Genomic DNA, 18,674 nt, shown 5'->3' with positions numbered 1-18,674 from the left:
GAAAATAAAGACGATCACTCCTTCTGCAGGTCTATCTGAAATATGGAGAAGCATATGGAGAGCAAACCAGTCTAAACATCACATACCAATTCTATACACCCATTAGTAATAATGCATTTATGAAACGAGATACCCAGGGGAAGGTGGACCGTTGTTACAACATCCTTCTCTGTCACCTGTGGCTAGGGTAAGTTGGACTAGTAACTGAAAGGTTGCAAGATCAAATCCCCGAGCTGACAAGGTAAACAGCTGTCGTTCTGCCCCTGAACAAGGCAGTTAACCCACTGTTCCTAAGCAGTCATTGAAAATAAGAATTTGTTCTTAACTGACTTGCCTAGTTAAATAAAAAGGTAAAATACAAAAATAAGTCACTTTGGATAAAGTTTCATAGTGCTGTGCTGCCTTTGATGTACAAATTATTTTTGACATAAGAGTTGTAATGTCAAACGTGAGACGTACGATTAAACAATCATTTTTTGTTGTGGTAATAGATCATTTTTCCAAAATAAAAGGAGGACACTGAACTGACCTCCAGGACCAACATCCTGCTGGACTCTCCGGTCTCCTGGAAACAGTCTTGCTCACTTACAGCAGTCAGAAGACCTCCAAGAAGAGTAATCACTCATCACCAGGGTATGACGGTACGGAGCGGCCATGGGCTGAAACAGAAGGTATATTTCAATCATGCAGTGATAGAAGAAAAGATTTGGTAGAATGACATGCGAAATTTCAAATAACATGATTTGGTTCATTTAAGACATACCCATATGCCTCTCAGTGTTGCTCCCACAGACTGATGTCCAGCTGTTTGCTCCCAGCAGAGTCATTGAGAATCCAACGATGACCTCAGCTTTGGGCCGTCTCACCTTTCAAGTGCTCATCAATGCCCCTCCCTCAGTAAAGATCAGGATCCAGCCTCTGCACATGGGCAACAGCACAGCAGCCCAGTCCACCTTCATTATGGTGAGGGAAGAGGGAGACAGTTCTGTTTTGATTCTTCAGTATTTCAATGCAAACTATCTAGTTGAGTGTAAATTAAACAATAAACCTTCATCTTGACATGTATGCCATTGTAAAAAACATTATGTCTCCAATACCATCTGCATTACATACGAGATGTAGTTGTCTTGAAGACCAACATGTTCAAGGGCCAACAGCTCTTTCACTACCGCTCAGCTGGAAACATGGCGGAGATAGAATTCCATGGCAAGTACCTGCATAGCAAGGCTTCTGAGCAAAATACTCATTTGTGGAGCCTTGATCTGTGGCTCGCCTTTCTATTATACAGTATTTAATGACATTTAGGCAGTTACTGGAGGACAGTTTTTCCTTAGTTTAATCAATATTGTCAGGTTTTGTAACATTAAAATAAATACTCAGTGTAAATGATTATCATTACAGCAGTCTTTGGTTTAGTTTTTCTAGTTGTATAGAAAACATTTACCAATGTGAATCACAGCAGAAGCACTCAGCAAGTCATTATTATGGCTCATTTGGTATAGTATGGCACACAATTTCATTACTTAAAATAACTTAACTGTTGAACTGATTATTTTTAAAATATGAAATAACAAGTATGTAGGTAAACAAACTGAATAAATGCATGTAAAAACCAGAATAATATTTAAGACAGCACCAACATGTGTAGACTTAAAAAAAATATATATATATTTTTTAAAAACATAATATAGTCACCATGATCTGGTGTGGATCTTTCTTTAACATAAGGTGCCAACTATCTGGAAATGGACAAACCCATATCATTAAACATGAAATGTATTACTTTCCATCAGTCATACTCACTTTTCACTGAAGTACAGATATAGTCTCCTGGGTATAACAGGACTTTCCTTCCCACACATATCAAGTCTACCTGAAGGGCCCACCTAAATCAGTGCAAAGTGCTTCTCCTCTCTCCATGTTACAGCACTAGATATACCAAGGTGGCTTTAGTTTCTCCCACTACATCCAGCACAGGTTCAGTCCCACACAGCCCTACAGAGGAGCCATGTCCCCTGTGGGGTTTCACTGCTTAGCATTAGCCGTTTCCTCCAGCAGAGACCTCATGTCTCTCAGAGCCTTCTTCACACCCCGGCCAAAGTTGGCAGCATGTGTCTCTTCACAGCTGTTGAAGGCTGTAATGGCAATGTTGATGTGGTCAGTCATGGGGTTGTAACACACTCCATAGCCATCCGGCACCATCGGACCGAAGCACATCACACAGTCCGTCTTAGCACCAGCCTGAAGGAGGGAAAAATTACATTTTAGGCATTAGCATTTACAAATGCGGTCCAAACTTTATCATTGTCTAATAAACTAAAATTAGTACCAAACCTTACAAAGTACTTGTATTTACAATGTGTTTAGTCATGTTACCACTGGCTACAGGTCTGCAACTTGTCCTCTTATGTGTTGCATTTTGGGATGCTTAATATCTCACATAAACAGCCTTCATACCTGGCTGGTGGAGAGATGGAAATGTTCAGCCACAGCATAGGCTGTATCCATGAATATCTCTGGCATGGAAGTCAGTTCTTCAATCGCCTGCAACTTTAGGCCAAGGAGATGTCTGTCTATGGCCTGGCCATGAATTGCCTACTCAGTAACGGACATACATAAAAGCACAAAATAAATGTACATTGCAGTGGGTGAGGACAAGCATGTGTTATTACAGTAACTGTAGATTTCCATCAAAAACTGATTGAGTTCCAGTCCTCACCATATGAGTATATTCTCTGTGGGCTTGGCATGCTTTGTCCAATAGAAAAACCTTCTCTGCATTCTGTCAACATATAGTAAAACTTACATTATTGCAGTACAGTAACAGTCAGTGGTTAGTGTCTATTTACTGTCAACATCCAGGTTTCAGAGTTGACTCACCGGTTTAGCTGGGTCCTCCATCGCCTGGACAAAGTTGAGCGACTCGTTGGAGCAGGAGCGAATGGTGTCTGTTCGACCAAGTGCAAACATACGCAAGGACGCACTCTCATAGGTAGAACAGCACATCTTATACATTCTGAAACATGAAAGATCAGTAAGTCTCAAATGTGGCAAAGTGACAGGTTAAGGTCACCCAACTGCTGTTTCAGATGCTGTTTTTTTTATAGTAGAAATGTAATGAAACCCACCTGAAGTAGGCAAGCTGTAGAGCCATTTGTATAAAGGCATCTGGACTCAACTTGTGCGCCCTTGGAACATTTCTCCCATAGTCAGAAAAGAAGACCACGTTCACATCCAAGTCATGTGACATTCTGGGGTTAAAAAAAAAAGTCAGCCAAAGGGTGAGAAACACTTCAGACATGTTTGAATAGAAACTGCTAGGAAAACCGAAACAGAATCTACTTACATGTTCATATTCTGCTTGGCCGACTCAATATCCTTCTTCACCTCAGGTGTGATGTTGAAACGCAGTTTGGGAGGCATGGGCAGAGGGGTCATGGGAGTGCGTACTACCTCCATCCTCCTCCTGTTTAAACACAAAACAAAGGGCCAATCAGTTGTTGAAACAATAACAAAGCCCCGCCACTGTTTCGGTAATAAGCTGAGGGATTGGGCTAGAGAAATGTAATCACTCAAATTCATGGAAAGAGCTATGGATGCAAGGGCTGACGATCCATGATAAAAAAATCATAGTTTTGACCAAGTTGAGGCTATACAGTGTGTTTCCCTATACTTTGTTTACAAACATTGGAGCAAAACAAGCTTAAATTACGACAGTTGAACTAAGCTCATGAGGAATTTACAAGAATAAATATACAGTGGGGCAAAAAAGTATTTAATCAGCCACCAATTGTGCAAGTTCTCCCACTTAAAAAGATGAGAGAGGCCTGTAATTTTCATCATAGGGACACTTCAACTATGACAGACAAAATCAGAAAAAAAAATCCAGAAAATCACATTGTAGGATTTTTATGAATGTATTTGCAAATTATGGTGGAAAATAAGTATTTGGTCACCTACAAACAAGCAAGATTTCTGGCTCTCACAGACCTGTAAGGGGCTCCTCTGTCCTCCACTCGTTACCTGTATTAATGACACCTGTTTGAACTTGTTATCAGTATAAAAGACACCTGTCCACAACCTCAAACAGTCACACTCCAAACTCCACAATGGCCAAGACCAAAGAGCTGTCAAAGGACACCAGAAACAAAATTGTAGACCTGCACCAGGCTGGGAAGACTGAATCTGCAATAGGTAAGCAGCTTGGTTTGAAGAAATCAACTGTGGGAGCAATTATTAGGAAATGGAAGACATACAAGACCACTGATAATCTCCCTCGATCTGGAACTCCACGCAAGATCTCACCCCGTGGGGTCAAAATGATCACAAGAACGGTGAGCAAAAATCCCAGAACCACACGGAGGGACCTAGTGAATGACCTGCAGAGAGCTGGGACCAAAGTAACAAAGCCTACCATCAGTAACACACTACACCGCCAGGGACTCAAATCCGGCAGTGCCAGACATGTCCCTCTGCTTAAGCCAGTAGATGTCCAGGCCCATGTGAAGTTTGCTAGAGAGCATTTGGATGATCCAGAAGAAGATTGGGAGAATGGGAGAATGTCATATGGTCAGATGAAACCAAAATAGAACTTTTTGGTAAAAACTCAACTCGTCGTGTTTGGAGGACAAAGAATGCTGAGTTGCATCCAAAGAACACCATACCTACTGTGAAGCATGGGGGTGGAAACATCATGCTTTGGGGCTGTTTTTCTGCAAAGGGACCAGGACGACTGATCCGTGTAAAGGAAAGAATGAATGGGGCCATGTATCATGAGATTTTGAGTGAAAACCTCCTTCCATCAGCAAGAGCATTGAAGATGAAACGTGGCTGGGTCTTTCAGCATGACAATGATCCCAAACACACCGCCCAGCCAACGAAGGAGTGGCTTCGTAAGAAGCATTTCAATGTCCTGGAGTGGCCTAGCCAGTCTCCAGATCTCAACCCCATAGAAAATCTTTGGAGGGAGTTGAAAGTCCATGTTGCCCAGCAACAGCCCCAAAACATCACTGCTCTAGAGGAGATCTGCATGGAGGAATGGGCCAAAATACCAGCAACAGTGTGTGAAAACCTTGTGAACAGAGATGCTTGTTCTAGGTCCCAAGAAACAAAGAGATCTTCTGTTGAATCTGACAATTAATCTTAATGGTTGTACAGTCGTCTCTAATAAAACTGTGAAGGACCTCGGCGCTACTCTGGACCCTGATCTCTCTTTTGAAGAACATATCAAGACCATTTCAAGGACAGCTTTTTTCCCCATCTACGTAACATTCCAAAAATCAGAAACTTTCTGTCCAAAAATGATGCAGAAAAATTAATCCATGCTTTTGTCACTTCTAGGTTAGACTACTGCAATGCTCTACTTTCCGGCTACCCGGATAAAGCACTAAATAAACTTTAGTTGTTGCTAAATACAGCTGCTAGAATCCTGACTAGAACCAAAAAATTTGATCATATTACTCCAGTGCTAGCCTCTCTACACTGGCTTCCTGTCAAAGCAAGGGCTGATTTCAAGGTTTTACTGCTAACCTACAAAGCATTACATGGGCTTGCTCCTACCTATCTCTCCGATTTGGTCCTGCCGTACATACCTACATGTACGCTACGGTCACAAGACGCAGGCCTCGTTATTGGCCCTAGAATATCAAAGCAAACATCTGGAGGCAGGGCTTTCTCCTATAGAGCTCAATTTTTATGGAATGGTCTGCCTATCCATGTCAGAGACGCAAACTCGGTCTCAACCTTTAAGTCCTTACTGAAGACTTATCTCTTCAGTGGGTCATATGATTGAGTGTAGTCTGGCCCAGGAGTGGGAAGGTGAACGGAAAGGCTCTGGAGCAACGAACCGCCCTTGCTGTCTCTGCCTGGCCGGTTCCCCTCTTTCCACTGGGATTCTCTGCCTCTAACCCTATTACAGGGGCTGAGTCACTGGCTTACTGGGGCTCTCTCATGCCGTCCCTGGAGGGGGTGCGTCACCTGAGTGGGTTGATTCACTGATGTGGTCATCCTGTCTGGGTTGGCGCCCCCCCTTGGGTTGTGCCATGGCGGAGATCTTTGTGGGCTATACTCAGCCTTGTCTCAGGATGGTAAGTTGGTGGGTGAAGATATCCCTCTAGTGGTGTGGGGGCTGTGCTTTGGCAAAGTGGGTGGGGTTATATCCTTCCTGTTTGGCCCTGTCTGGGGGTGTCCTCGGATGGGGCCACAGTGTCTCCTGACCCCTCCTGTCTCAGCCTCCAGTATTTATGCTGCAGTAGTTAATGTGTCGGGGGGCTAGGGTCAGTTTGTTATATCTGGAGTACCTCTCCTGTCCTATTCGGTGTCCTGTGTGAATGTAAGTGTGCGTTCTCTAATTCTCTCTTTCTCTCGCTCTCTCTCGGAGGACCTGAGCCCTAGGACCATGCCCCAGGACTACCTGACATGATGACTCCTTGCTGTCCCCAGTCCACCTGGCCGTGCTGCTGCTCCAGTTTCAACTGTTCTGCATTATTATTATTCGACCATGCTGGTCATTTATGAACATTTGAACATCTTGGCCATGTTCTGTTATAATCTCCACCCGGCACAGCCAGAAGACGACTGGCAACCCCACATAGCCTGGTTCCTCTCTAGGTTTCTTCCTAGGTTTTGGCCTTTCTAGGGAGTTTTTCCTAGCCACCGTGCTTCTACACCTGCATTGCTTGCTGTTTGTGGTTTTAGGCTGGGTTTCTGTACAGCACTTTGAGATATCAGCTGATGTACGAAGGGCTATATAAATAAATTTGATTTGATTTGATTTGTGAAGACTTACAGAAAACATTTGACCTCTGTCATTGCCAACAAAGGGTATATAACAAAGTATTGAGATAAACTTTTGTTATTGACCAAATACTTATTTTCCACCATAATTTGCAAATAAATTCATTAAAAATCCTACAATGTGATTTTCTGGATTTGTTTCCCTCATTTTGTCTGTCAAATTTGAAGTGTACCTATGATGAAAATTACAGGCGAACTTGCACAATTGGTGGCTGACTAAATACTTTTTTGCCCCACTGTACATATCATTCATTTGTAAGTCCAAAAATGGATGTAACAACTGCTGTGGTCATGGTCACAGCCTGGTCATGGTCAGTAAGCCAGGGTCATGGTCACAGCCTGGTCATGGTCAGTAGGCCAGGGTCATGGTCAGTAGATCATGGTCAGTAGGTCAGGGTCACGGTCAGTAGGCCAGGGTCACGGTCAGTAGGCTGGTCATGGTCACAGCCTGGTCATGGTCACAGCCTGGTCATGGTCACAGCCTGGTCATGGTCACAGCCTGGTCATGGTCACAGCCTGGTCATGGTCACAGCCTGGTCATGGTCACAGCCTGGTCATGGTCAGTAGGCTTCAAATGATAGTTAAGAGTTTTTAAAAAGATGAGGCACTATCTGAACATGACACACTGGAAATCTTCAAAATGCTTGCTATGCTCAGGCACAATGCACCTGATCCGGTTGGAAAAATAGCCATTGCAGCCAGCAATCTGTGCCAAAGTTCTTCTCTAAAGTACACAGTACCCACAGAAATACTGTGTACCATTAATTAATTAATTAAATATATTCTGTAATGCCTTACATGTACTCAACCACATGGTCCACCAAGAACACAATGGGTGGGCCTTCAGCTGGGGCATGCTCATACACCAGACCACATGTACCATCTTCACCCACAATAAACTGGGGATTAAATAACAAACATTATAAAAATGTCAAGAGACTTGTGAATTAAAATATGAAGCACAATATCTAGGAGGATGCAACCTTTGTTCTATAGTTCTAATCTCAGAGCTCACCTGTAACGTCTTATCAAACCAGCGGTTGCCACTGTTCCAGCGACTCCCTCCACCATGCAGCATCTGGGCAGCGACCCGACTCTGGTACCGCTGCTCAGACATCTGTGGCATGGGGGCGTCTAGACACACCGTGAATATGCTCTTCTGGATAGCACGGACAGACTCCTTATTTGTCTTGTCTAGGGGGAAAAAACGACAATAAGCAACCCAACAAGGACCTAGAGGAAATCATTGACCAATAGCTCTAAAACAGTGTGTCCAAAGGGATAGGTTGCTTCCAGTTACTCTTACGTTATGGCTCAAGAATGGCTTTTGTATATTTGGTGAGTCACCCAATATGCTCCTCTGAGCCCTCACTGTCAAAGTGATGTCCCCCCTCCATTGCCACACCTTTGATGAGGTTGTTGTAGGCTTTGCCCCAGGTGTTGCGGTGCTGGGAGGTCAGGATGCCGATAGGCTCCTTGTTGCTCTGCAGGGACGAGTTCCAGACCTTCTCCAGTTGCATGTAGATCTGGTCCACCGTCAGTGGGGAGCCATCGCTGTTATACACATCCAGGACAAAGAACTAAGGCCAGAGGGAGAAGGCCAATCAGCATTTGAGATTTGGTTAAGTGTGTTACAGCCAAGAAACTAACAATACAACAACGTGATTGATCTCCTCTGTGTTGTAGCAACATAAAGCAGCAGCAAAGAGAGCAAAGCTCTAGTTTACCTGGAAGTTATGGACCACAGTGATGTGAGTAGGGGCCACTTTCCCGACAGCGTGGTTGACCACAGTGTCTCTCTTTGGTCCAGGGATACGACAGGAGGACAGGATCTGGTAGTACTGGTCCATACACAGAGGCTTCCCACCCAAATACTCAATAGGCAACGTCTCACTAAGACACAGAGTTAGAGTCAGCCGGGGTGACGAACACGTTAGATGTACAGGTTACTGCCAAAATAAAGGAAACACCAACATAAGGTGTCTTAGTAGGCCATTGGGCCACTACAAGCCAGAAAAGCTTCAATGCACCTTGGCATAGATTCTACAAGTGTCTGGAACTCTATTGGAGGGATGCGACAATTCTTACAGAAGAAATTCGATAATTTGGATTTTTGCTGATGGTAGTAGAAAACGCTGTCTCAGGCACCACTCCAGAAGTGTTCAAGTGTTCAATTGGGAGATCTGGTGACTGAGACGGCCATGGCAAATGACTTAGATCGTTTTCATGCTCATCCAACCATTCAGTGACCACTCGTCCCATGTGGATGGCGGCATTGTCATCCTATGGGGGCGTAGCCATGGGTAGCTAAAATAATTGTCTGCCCTGCATTTTTATACATGACCCCAAGGATAATAGGATGTTAATTGCTTAATTAACTCAGGAAACATCTGTGTGGAAGGACCTGCTTTCAATATACTTTGTATCCCTCATTTACTCAAGAGTTTCCATTATTTTGGCAGTTAACTGTATATCATTAAAATAGATAATATTACTAACCTGTCAATCATTTTTTTGAAGTCCAAAACCCCTGCAATCAATTTTGCAGCAAACCTGAGCAGAAAACAATGTTGAATTAATAATGAAACCATATATGGTATTTCTTCATCCAACTGACACTCAGTCTTTCACCGCTCCCCATCTCATGTTCTATTCACATAATCTACTCCGATACACTTTAGTGCACTATTTTGTTTTCCATGGCCTCATATCTAGTCTAGTGGTTAGGAGTGTTGGGCCAGTATATGAAAGGTCGCTGGTTCGAAAACCCGAGGCGACTAGGTGAAAAATCTGTTGATGTGCCCTTAAGCAAGTCATTTAACCATAATATGCTTCAGGGGAGCCATGCTGCTATGGCTGACTTTGTAAACAACACATTTCACTGCATCTATCCAGTGTATGTGACAATAAAAATGTATTATTTATTATTATATCTCCAACCAGACTTGCTTACGTCAGACTCAGGACCAGGATTATTATAAGAAACATCTGTCTATTTTGATTCTATATCTCCGAATTTCGTGTACTGTCTGTGTCACTCTAGTCTAATTGCTAAGATGGTGTACAGTACAGTATATTGTTGAATAATTGGCTTTTCATATGAGCATTGGAGTCTGCTCTAGTATCCTCTTCTAGCCTACTGTATAAGTTTGGCACTGTCCGTAATATCGAAGCAGTACCACATAGCGGCAAATATTTTGCACGAATGGTCCAGCTGAAGCGAACTCAATGGCAGCACACTCTTACACCCATGTGTGCGTGCTCTCTCTATAGTACATTCACCGACACGTTTTGCTCAACAAAAAGCCACGTAAAACCACAATGTAGACTGCGTACCTTATGGATCACGGTGGTCCAAAAAAGCTGAGCAATGTTTTGAACAGTGAATGTGCCTAAAATAGCCAGCACGGAGGGGAAGTCTGTCTAAAGGTCATTATGAAACTCAAGCCTATTCTCAAGTTCACAAGAGCTATGGTGTAATACAACACTAAAGTCAATCACTTTCTACTAACTTGCTTTTTAAGAAGCAGTAGGCCTATAAAACGTGCTTTTCATTGATGTGTAGGACAGCCATAAAGACCTTTCAGTGATGGAGGACTAATGGAGGGAAGGCATCTCAACGGTCTCGTCACAATGGCTGGTTTTAGTACAGTGGTCTCAAACACGCATGGTTCCTTGTTGCTCACCTCATTTGTCCTTGACGATCTTGGAAGGTCATGCGGGGCAGGGCCACCCCTGGGCTGGAATAGACTGCCACAGGCATCCGGGAATCCAGATAGGCTGACTGCATCCACCACTCTGTGAGCTACATAAACAGCAACAACAATGCTATAGTCCACCAAACATCAGATAATTTTCTCCTAAACACATTCACAGGTTATGACATATGCAAGGGAGTAAACCTATGGGTTAATGTTAAATGTAATCTGGAAAAGTGCAGGAAATGGATGGAATTAACATCACATTTACATAATTGCATAATGGATGTAATACAGGGATCTTTTCCTGCCAATCAACACAGATCTTTAGCTGCCTGTATCCCTCCAAGGACTTATTGTACTCTTCTTTCAACCTCTATGGGCCATGCACTGTCCTAACACATAAACCTCTTCTTTATTTGACCTTCTCTGTTCAACTACAGTATGTACCAACCCAGTTTCCTTTGTTGCTGGCTCTGCGCTCCAGGCTTCTCTGCAACCTGTCTCCCACCCCACCAGGAATGAGGAACTCCTTGACCAGCTTGCGTGTGTGATCCAGCTCCTCCTCACTGAGCAGGGGCTCCAGCATCAACAGGTAGCGCTCAAATGTCTGCCTCAGTGGAGGCACTGGCAGCTTAGGCAAATTATCCTGGTGGTGCGAAGACCTCTCTGGGAGGATAGTCACTGACACTGGCTTGACCAGGTGATATGGCTTCACCAAGCCTGACCTTAGCTAAAAAAATAAAATAAAAAATCTGTCTTTGCATTTCTAATAAATAATTTGTTCTGCAATCAATATGACATAATCCAATACATGTCTAGGATGATATGTTGTGTCTTAAAGTATCTAAAATATTAATATCCACAGTTGATAATCCCATTGGCATATAAAATATATCAACAATGTTGGTTGACAACCACAGAGCTTATTTATAGGCCTATATTTGCCAGCAACTATCAACACCATGACAGAGTGCCATTGCAACAGAAACCATAACATAATAAAAACAGACAAAACTATGATTAACAAAGTGATTAACATTTATTTACATTCGTTTCAATGTAAAAAGGTGTGATCAAAATAATCCTATTTCATGAATCCAAAAACCTTTTGAAATAACAGATTGTTAGAACACTGTATGATCTAATTTTATGACAGAAACTTGAGACCAAAACAGATCTATCAAGTTTAGTATGTTGTTAGGACTATTTGTTTGGACTGTGCTTGGCTGTCAAGTTTCCTGATAGCTTTTTAAAGTTAGAATATAAATAGCCAGTTCTGCTACAGTGCGTGAACACTTGCAATGAACATGCACCACATCTAAAACGCAATCTGTTGGCTTTTTAAAATTGTATGATAGTTTAACCCACTGTTTTATCTTGATCTGATATAGACAACCATTAAACCTTGAAACTGACGGCTATCCATGTTGTAACCTAATATAGAGACTCGAGTGGTAGCTACAATGGGGTAAATGCTAATTTGATATGATTTTCGTGGAGAAATTCGGAGTGGCCTGACTTCACATTTTAGGCTACAATTATAACAGTTGCCTAACCTGGTGCCCCACCCTCATTTACAACAGTAATAGTGAACGCGCTGCTCTTACTTATGGGCGCACAACTGCGCACTCATAAATTAGGTTATACAAACGTTTGACTCACCACTGCTCTCACAAGACCCAGCATTTTTTCATAGAAATGGCCCCGCAAAAAGGCTTTGCTTGTTTGTTTTTTTAAACACCTCGAACTGTCATTTCATTCCTCAAGGACGTAGCCTACGCCAGACGTTTGTTACTCAAATATCGGTGTTCTCCGCAGCCCCCGTCCTTAACCCGAACCTATGGCTAGAGCTGGGTTGTAATCATTACTCCAATTCTGTTGCAAAACGTTTCGTCTGGTTTTGCAACAGAAACAGTCTACTCCAAAAGGAAAGCGTAAACGATAGTTTCTATTGGACAAATTCAAGTAGGTCCCTCCCCGTTTCCGTTGTTAAACGGCAAAAGGTTTCCTTAATGAATACATCCTTGGAGAGGGCTAAGTTGTTGCCTTTTTCAATCGGCCTTCGCTATCTGGAATCCTTGGGAGGTCCGTACCCCTCATTAAAGGAGAAGGCACAGATAAATGTGAAGCATCCGGCTGGCGTTTTCCACTCACTACCAAATATGGTGATGAGAGGAAGCCAAGTGGGAGAAGATGAAGCGAGATGGATTTGGCCGACGTTCTGTACATTTTTCTCATCGATGAAACATTTCATCTCCACACAGTTTGTTACCTAAATTAAAATCTCTCTTAAAAAGTAAAACAGGATAGACTGCTTTTTGTAGACTTTACCCTTTGCCAACGTTTCTAAAAATGGCGTTGTTTAGAAAGAGCGCAAAGGCGAATTGAGTTATTGCACACGCGCACTAAACAGAGTAGGCGTTCCTTAACGGAAATATGCAAATAAATGTATTCTTCAGTTACAAAAAAATTATAGTCCCAAATTTACTTGGTCTACAGGCCTAATTAAAACAGCCTATACTGGTCTATGAAATGCATAACACACCTGCTAATTTTCTTATAATTTCACGGGAGTTATCAAAATGCATTTGGCAATAAATTGGTGTAGTTCTTTTCCATCATCGCATGGTGGAGCTGGTTCTGCATCACACATTTGAGCAAGGCATGCAAGGCACATGAAGGCAACAACTTGGTGCAGGAGAAAACACTATATCCAATGAATTACATATACACACTAGAAAACATTTTGGATGCGCTGTGTTGAAGCCACTGTGCCTCCATCTTGGCACTCCCCCACCAGTGTAAAGAAAAACATTTTGGAAGCTATATAAATGCATTTTTTGCCCACATTCGATTGCTACATGTATTTTATTACAGACACCTTAATGTAAGATACACATTCAAAATGTAAAAAAGATGTTTTAAAAAATCCTTAAAGTATATTTTTTGGGACATTACTAATGTTACTGTCCCCAATAAAACGACACAAATACTTACATACATTTAATTGTTCCCTTGAAACATTTAAATGAAATGCTGTGAAATTCCATTAATTGCTACCGAGGACTGCACGTACTGGGGAATGCCAATATGGCCGGCCCGTGGCTTCATAGCCTCTAAATGGCCAATAGGCATACATAGCATCAGCAATCCATGGTTAGCATAGGTCATCGCACATATTGCGCGAGCCCTCTCCCCAAAGTACAATTTAAATTGAGTTCAACAGCTTTTAAATTGAAAAAGAGCAGAACAGTGTTTAAGTATATCAATTATGTATTTTTTTTGAGACCACCAATGGTTTGTAGAAAAATGTTAGGTGTGTCAATCAAAAAGCCTCAATTGCTCTAGTCCATGCACCGCTGCCCGCCAGTGCTTGTTTACAACAGTTTGTTTGTCCGTTTACTACCTGTTCCACGTCCGTTTGCCAGTTCAACAGCTCAGTAAACCCCGAGCCTAACACTGACATGAGGTTGGAGATGTTCGGTGTGTCCAGTTGTTCAGAATTACAACAAGAAACGTCATCAGACCTAATGCGTTTGCATGACATGGGCACAAAGTCTGACAGATAATCGGAATCAGAAGCATCACTTGAATCCATTTTTCGTTTCTTATGAGAACTTTGCGGGCCCTGACCATGTTGTTTAAATGACACGCAGTAGTCTGGGGGGAGATATCCATTCTCGACAGTAGTCACCACATGTGTGTCCAAGTCCAATACAGTCTTTTGGTTGTGTGTGTTTGAGACAGGAATGTCCTGGTTGGCTGTGTAAGGTTCCGCATAACAGTCCCAGCAGACCCCCGAGGACTTTAGGTTAGGGTCACATTGATAGACAGGAGCCATGAAACAGGCAGGTGCCGTTTGGATCTGCGCATCGGGCACCATTGCTGGGTGGCTAGCCGATTGTGGCGCTGCGCAGTGGTAAGTGTCCAACACATCCCCTGTGTAGTTGCAGCAAAACTCACCAGCTAGATCCTCACAGTTCCCGGTCATTTCAAAAGAGTCCTGCTTTTCATCACAGACAGTCCTCATCTCTCCGTTCTGCTGTAGGCAGCTATACATTTCTGCAAACTCCATGCTCATGTAAAAATCTCTAGCGTTTTTCAGGACATATGTGACCAGCAAGTTCTTGTGGAGCTTGATACCTCCTCTCTGCGTTCTGGAGTTATGCATTTTCCGCAAAGAAATAGAGATCAAATTCTGTGCGTCAACTGCACACGCCATGATAATAAATGTACACTTTTATTTGTTACCTACTCTAGTGAATAAAATAGACTGTCTTCTGGACGTAAAAATATAAGTAATTTGCCTATTATAGAAGTAAATTCGTGGAGAAAATCTGAACATGCTTTATCATGCTTTCTGGGTAGGGGCATGGATTTACGCCCATTTTTGCTGTGAACAATTTAAAGACATCTCACATAGGTTCCTCCCAATCACGGGTTCCACCAACGAAACCCCAGCGTTGTCAAAGACGGACCTTTTTTCCTCGGCTTATAGTTTGTACTGGCCAATAAGGGAGAGGCGGTTCTTCGCTACCATTCAAATATATGTGTGCCAAAAGCGTACCAAGATGCACAATTGCGCATTACGTATAAGTAGGCCTTCATTTCTCCCCAATTATAAAACGTGGAAACTAGTTGTACTTCTGGTATTGCTATTTATTTAGTACATCTTCAAACATTTAAATTAATTAAATTACTTACCATTTCAACTCATCACACACTCACACAGACACACAGACACACAGACACACACACACACACACACACACACACACACACACACACACACACACACACACACACACACACACACACACACACACACACACACACACACACACACACACACACACAGACAGACAGGTTGGGGATGAATCAGTTAATCTGCACCTGGAGGTGATGTCAAGTCCCAGTGATTCACGGAAACCTCTCTGTCACTAAGCATTTATGTCTGGTTGGGAATGCTCCCTGTTGATAGACTAATCAGTCAACTGAACTGCACATCTGCTGGTAGTAGACAGATGGCTGACATCATACAGCACACCTGCACATGGCGTTCATGTTCTGCCAAATAGGTTACAGTAATAGAGGTAGGCCTAACCACTCAGGTAAAAAGTCATAAAGAACCATCTTTAAGGCTATTATGGCCTGATAATACTGTTTGTAAACTTGGTGTGATGGTATGTCTGTCAGTGTAGCATTGTTGTCAGTGTTAGGCAGTGTATTTTTTAATGCGTCCAGAATGAGGTACTCAAATGAGTGTGACTCATTATTGCTTTCTTTGAAGTTTGACACAAGTGATTTCCCCAACCCACAAGTTGATCACTCAAATATCTTTAAAATATAACACACTGGCAAAGAAGGAGGCATCGTGAGAACCATACAGCATACTACCATTATACTAATGTCAGTGTTGTTTGAGTGTAGTAAAATGTAGTAAAAGATAGGAATGAAAGAAAATACCCATAAGAAAACTTGAATGCACCTGTGCAATGACTGAAAGTGCTCAATCTCATCCACGGCCATTTATTTCCTTTTTTTTTGACACTGACATTGCAAATGTCAAGTCAGGGCACATACACTATGACAGCCGCACACAGTTAACATCACTGTCAGAGTGGGGCATATAACAGCACCAATCACTACCAGGATGAAGGTCAAATGTTTAACACCATGTCACCATCTCTGGCAGACAGAGAGACATCTACAGTGGTGCTAATGCGGATATGTGGCCTGCAGCGATACGCCCGTTGTCTAACTCTAAAACTCTTGTCTAACTCTTGTCTAACTCTAAAATAAATTAAATATTGGCATTTAAAGGATGCATAAGCACTCAGATTGTATTTTACACTTAAGCAGCAGTATAAAAATGTCCATATTATAACATGTTAATTACTTTACTTGCCCTTAGCACAATTGATAATAACTCCATTACTTGTTCAAACAGCTCAATGGTCAAACCAAGGAGAAACCATGGAAGGAAGTAGACAAGTAGCCTCAATTTACTCAGCGAGAAAGAATGGGCTTCAGAAATTAGTGATCAGTAAGACGGAGAAACGGCAGCTAGTGACAATGCAGTGCTTCTGTCTGTTTTAACAGAGAAAATAGTCAGGATAGAGATGAGGGTGGAACAACAAGGGGAGAGAGCGCGATGTAGGGGGAAGAGCAGAATAGAGATGAGGGTGGAACAACAAGGGGAGAGAGAGCGATGTAGGGGGAAGAGCAGGATGGAGATGAGGGTGGAGGGAGAGAAATTCTGTTTTATTAATATTTTACCAATCCAGGTCCAGGTAGCATCCTTATGATAGACAGCAGAAGAGACTACCTTCTCAAGAAAAAGTAAGGTATACAATACTTCTTGCAAATTGAATAGCCAGTTTTAAACCTGATACTGTATATTGCCAGAATTCCACTTTGTTAATGCTACACTCCCATTTCAAAACTCTAACGAAGAAAGCAAATGTTAACCTGTCAGTAACCCATAAGAGATTGCTAGACATCTTAATATAAAATATGACTAAAATGTATTGCTGTGGGCTCATTATGGAGCCAACACCTCCTTGAACCATAATACATACCTAAGTTTTACCATCAGTCACTGGTAAATATACAGTATGCAAGGTGTGTTGAAAGTGGCATAGGTTCTATATGACGCTGCATCCATTAAAAATAAAAACTTAATGAACAGGCTGGATTTAGCTTTAATTACCACATAACGTGGATATACAGTATGATCCAATTCAGACCGTTGTACTATAGAATGTTTTTTGATGTTACATGTGGAAAACAGATGTATGTAATTAAATTCATTCACACATGAAAACATATGTTAAATTTAACACGTGCTATGAAAAGGGGGAGAAATCAGTAAAAAGTCTGGAAATTGAGCTTTTTTTCCACAGAGCTTAAGCTTTAGACAAAATATTTCGGTGTGTTCTGTATGTGCACGGCCCACAGAGAGAACAAGAAAGAAAACACTCCAATCCTAACCACATGCAATGGATTTTTCTGAGGCTACATAAATCAACCTTGTGTTTCAGATCTTTCTCACTATACCCTTTATGTTATTCCCAAGATATCCTGTTACTAGTTTCCTCCACAGTTTTCCATTTCCTGTGCGTAGGATCACCTGTACAGAATGCTCTGGTTCCCTGCCCCATGCTCAGACTGGAAAACAGGAAAAAGGGTTCAAGGGTGTCCAACAAGTAGAATACTACTCCCACACACACAGCAGGGAAAACCCAGCATGGCAGTACTCCCAATTCTTAGACCAGTACATTGTGTTTTAAGAACATTGAGCTTCCTTGCCTGAACACTGCCAGAAACAACACGAACTGAGGTGATTTCATTGCTAAATGAGGTACATTTATATTTTTCCACACTGCCTGGACACGCTGTTTTATTTCTCATATATACAGTCACCTTGGCTTAGTCCAGCCAATCAGCATAGCCAACACAATGGTTCACTGTTCTGAGGGGCTTCATTCTATGTATTTTGACATTACACTGTGATCAATACCATGGTGCCCTGTAGGGTGTCCTCTTGACCATGTGCATTTCTGACAGTCAGTCACTTCACTGTTCAAGTGGGGCTCTCTCGCTCGCCTGTGGAAGCATGCAGATTTATTCCTGAGCGATGCTAGCTAGCTCCTGCATATTTGATTTAAGCCTTGTTTGCGTAACCTCTCTTTCGCTCCATCTTCCTCTCCCACTTTCTCCCTCTCCCTCTTTGTATTTTTCTGAGGCATCACTTTAATATGTATGCAAATAGTTGTGCTGCTCCATGCGTTAATTGGTGTGGCCTCCTGCAGTCGATCAGTCAGGCAGGCAGGTGGGCGGATGGTCGGTCGCTGTGGGGAATGTGTTTGTATTTATGAGGCTGCATCAGTCCCTGCCAGCCTAATGTGAGGGAGCGTGACTGGCAGAGAGAGGCTCTGCAGTGCAGCCAGAGTGCAACCTTGCTGCCGCTCTGTGGAAGCCATGCTAGTCACAAACGATAAGTAGAGGTGACAATGTGTATGCCAATGCACAGTCCTACTATTCTTTCCACTTCAATACCTGCCTTAATGAAAATATTACTCCCTGTCATGGTACAAGAACATACAATATATACTGTACCTATAGATTCATTTGGTGGAATGATTTTTAGATCTATCAAAATTAAACAAGAAGCTT

General features: G+C 42.4%; 2 protein-coding genes across 2 annotated transcripts; both read right to left on the bottom strand.

The window, feature by feature from the left end:
- Positions 1 to 1,313: 1,313 nt before the first annotated feature.
- On the bottom strand, positions 1,314 to 12,365 carry LOC112248419 (carnitine O-acetyltransferase). Its single transcript, XM_024417423.2, has 14 exons — positions 12,159 to 12,365; positions 10,948 to 11,226; positions 10,482 to 10,600; positions 9,295 to 9,348; positions 8,523 to 8,688; positions 8,201 to 8,375; positions 7,811 to 7,989; positions 7,594 to 7,694; positions 3,347 to 3,466; positions 3,129 to 3,251; positions 2,881 to 3,016; positions 2,720 to 2,782; positions 2,458 to 2,595; positions 1,314 to 2,241 (listed from the first exon to the last, which is right to left on the bottom strand). Exons 1-14 carry the CDS (start codon positions 12,180 to 12,182, stop codon positions 2,026 to 2,028), a joined length of 1,893 nt encoding a protein of 630 aa, XP_024273191.1. The 5' UTR covers positions 12,183 to 12,365; the 3' UTR covers positions 1,314 to 2,025.
- Positions 12,366 to 12,737: 372 nt separating this feature from the next.
- On the bottom strand, positions 12,738 to 14,736 carry LOC112248420 (immediate early response gene 5-like protein; the record flags this gene model as incomplete). Its single annotated transcript, XM_024417424.1, has 1 exon — positions 12,738 to 14,736. A coding segment is annotated over one exon (915 nt), but the record flags the coding sequence as incomplete, so codon positions are not given.
- Between the last annotated feature and the right edge of the window lie 3,938 nt (positions 14,737 to 18,674).

Source organism: Oncorhynchus tshawytscha, linkage group LG04, assembly GCF_018296145.1.
Source record: "Oncorhynchus tshawytscha isolate Ot180627B linkage group LG04, Otsh_v2.0, whole genome shotgun sequence".
Classification (NCBI taxonomy): domain Eukaryota; kingdom Metazoa; phylum Chordata; class Actinopteri; order Salmoniformes; family Salmonidae; genus Oncorhynchus; species Oncorhynchus tshawytscha.
This window is presented reverse-complemented; position numbering and strand designations above follow the sequence as displayed.

Coding starts and splice junctions, on each gene's coding strand:
- LOC112248419 (XM_024417423.2), bottom strand. CDS start 12,182: ATGCTGGGTCTTGTGAGAGCAGTG. Junction 10,601..10,947: donor CCAGCAACAAAGGAAACTGG/GTTGGTACATAC, acceptor CTGTTTATGTAG/CTCACAGAGTGGTGGATGCA. Junction 8,376..8,522: donor CTGTGGTCCATAACTTCCAG/GTAAACTAGAGC, acceptor CTCTGGCCTTAG/TTCTTTGTCCTGGATGTGTA.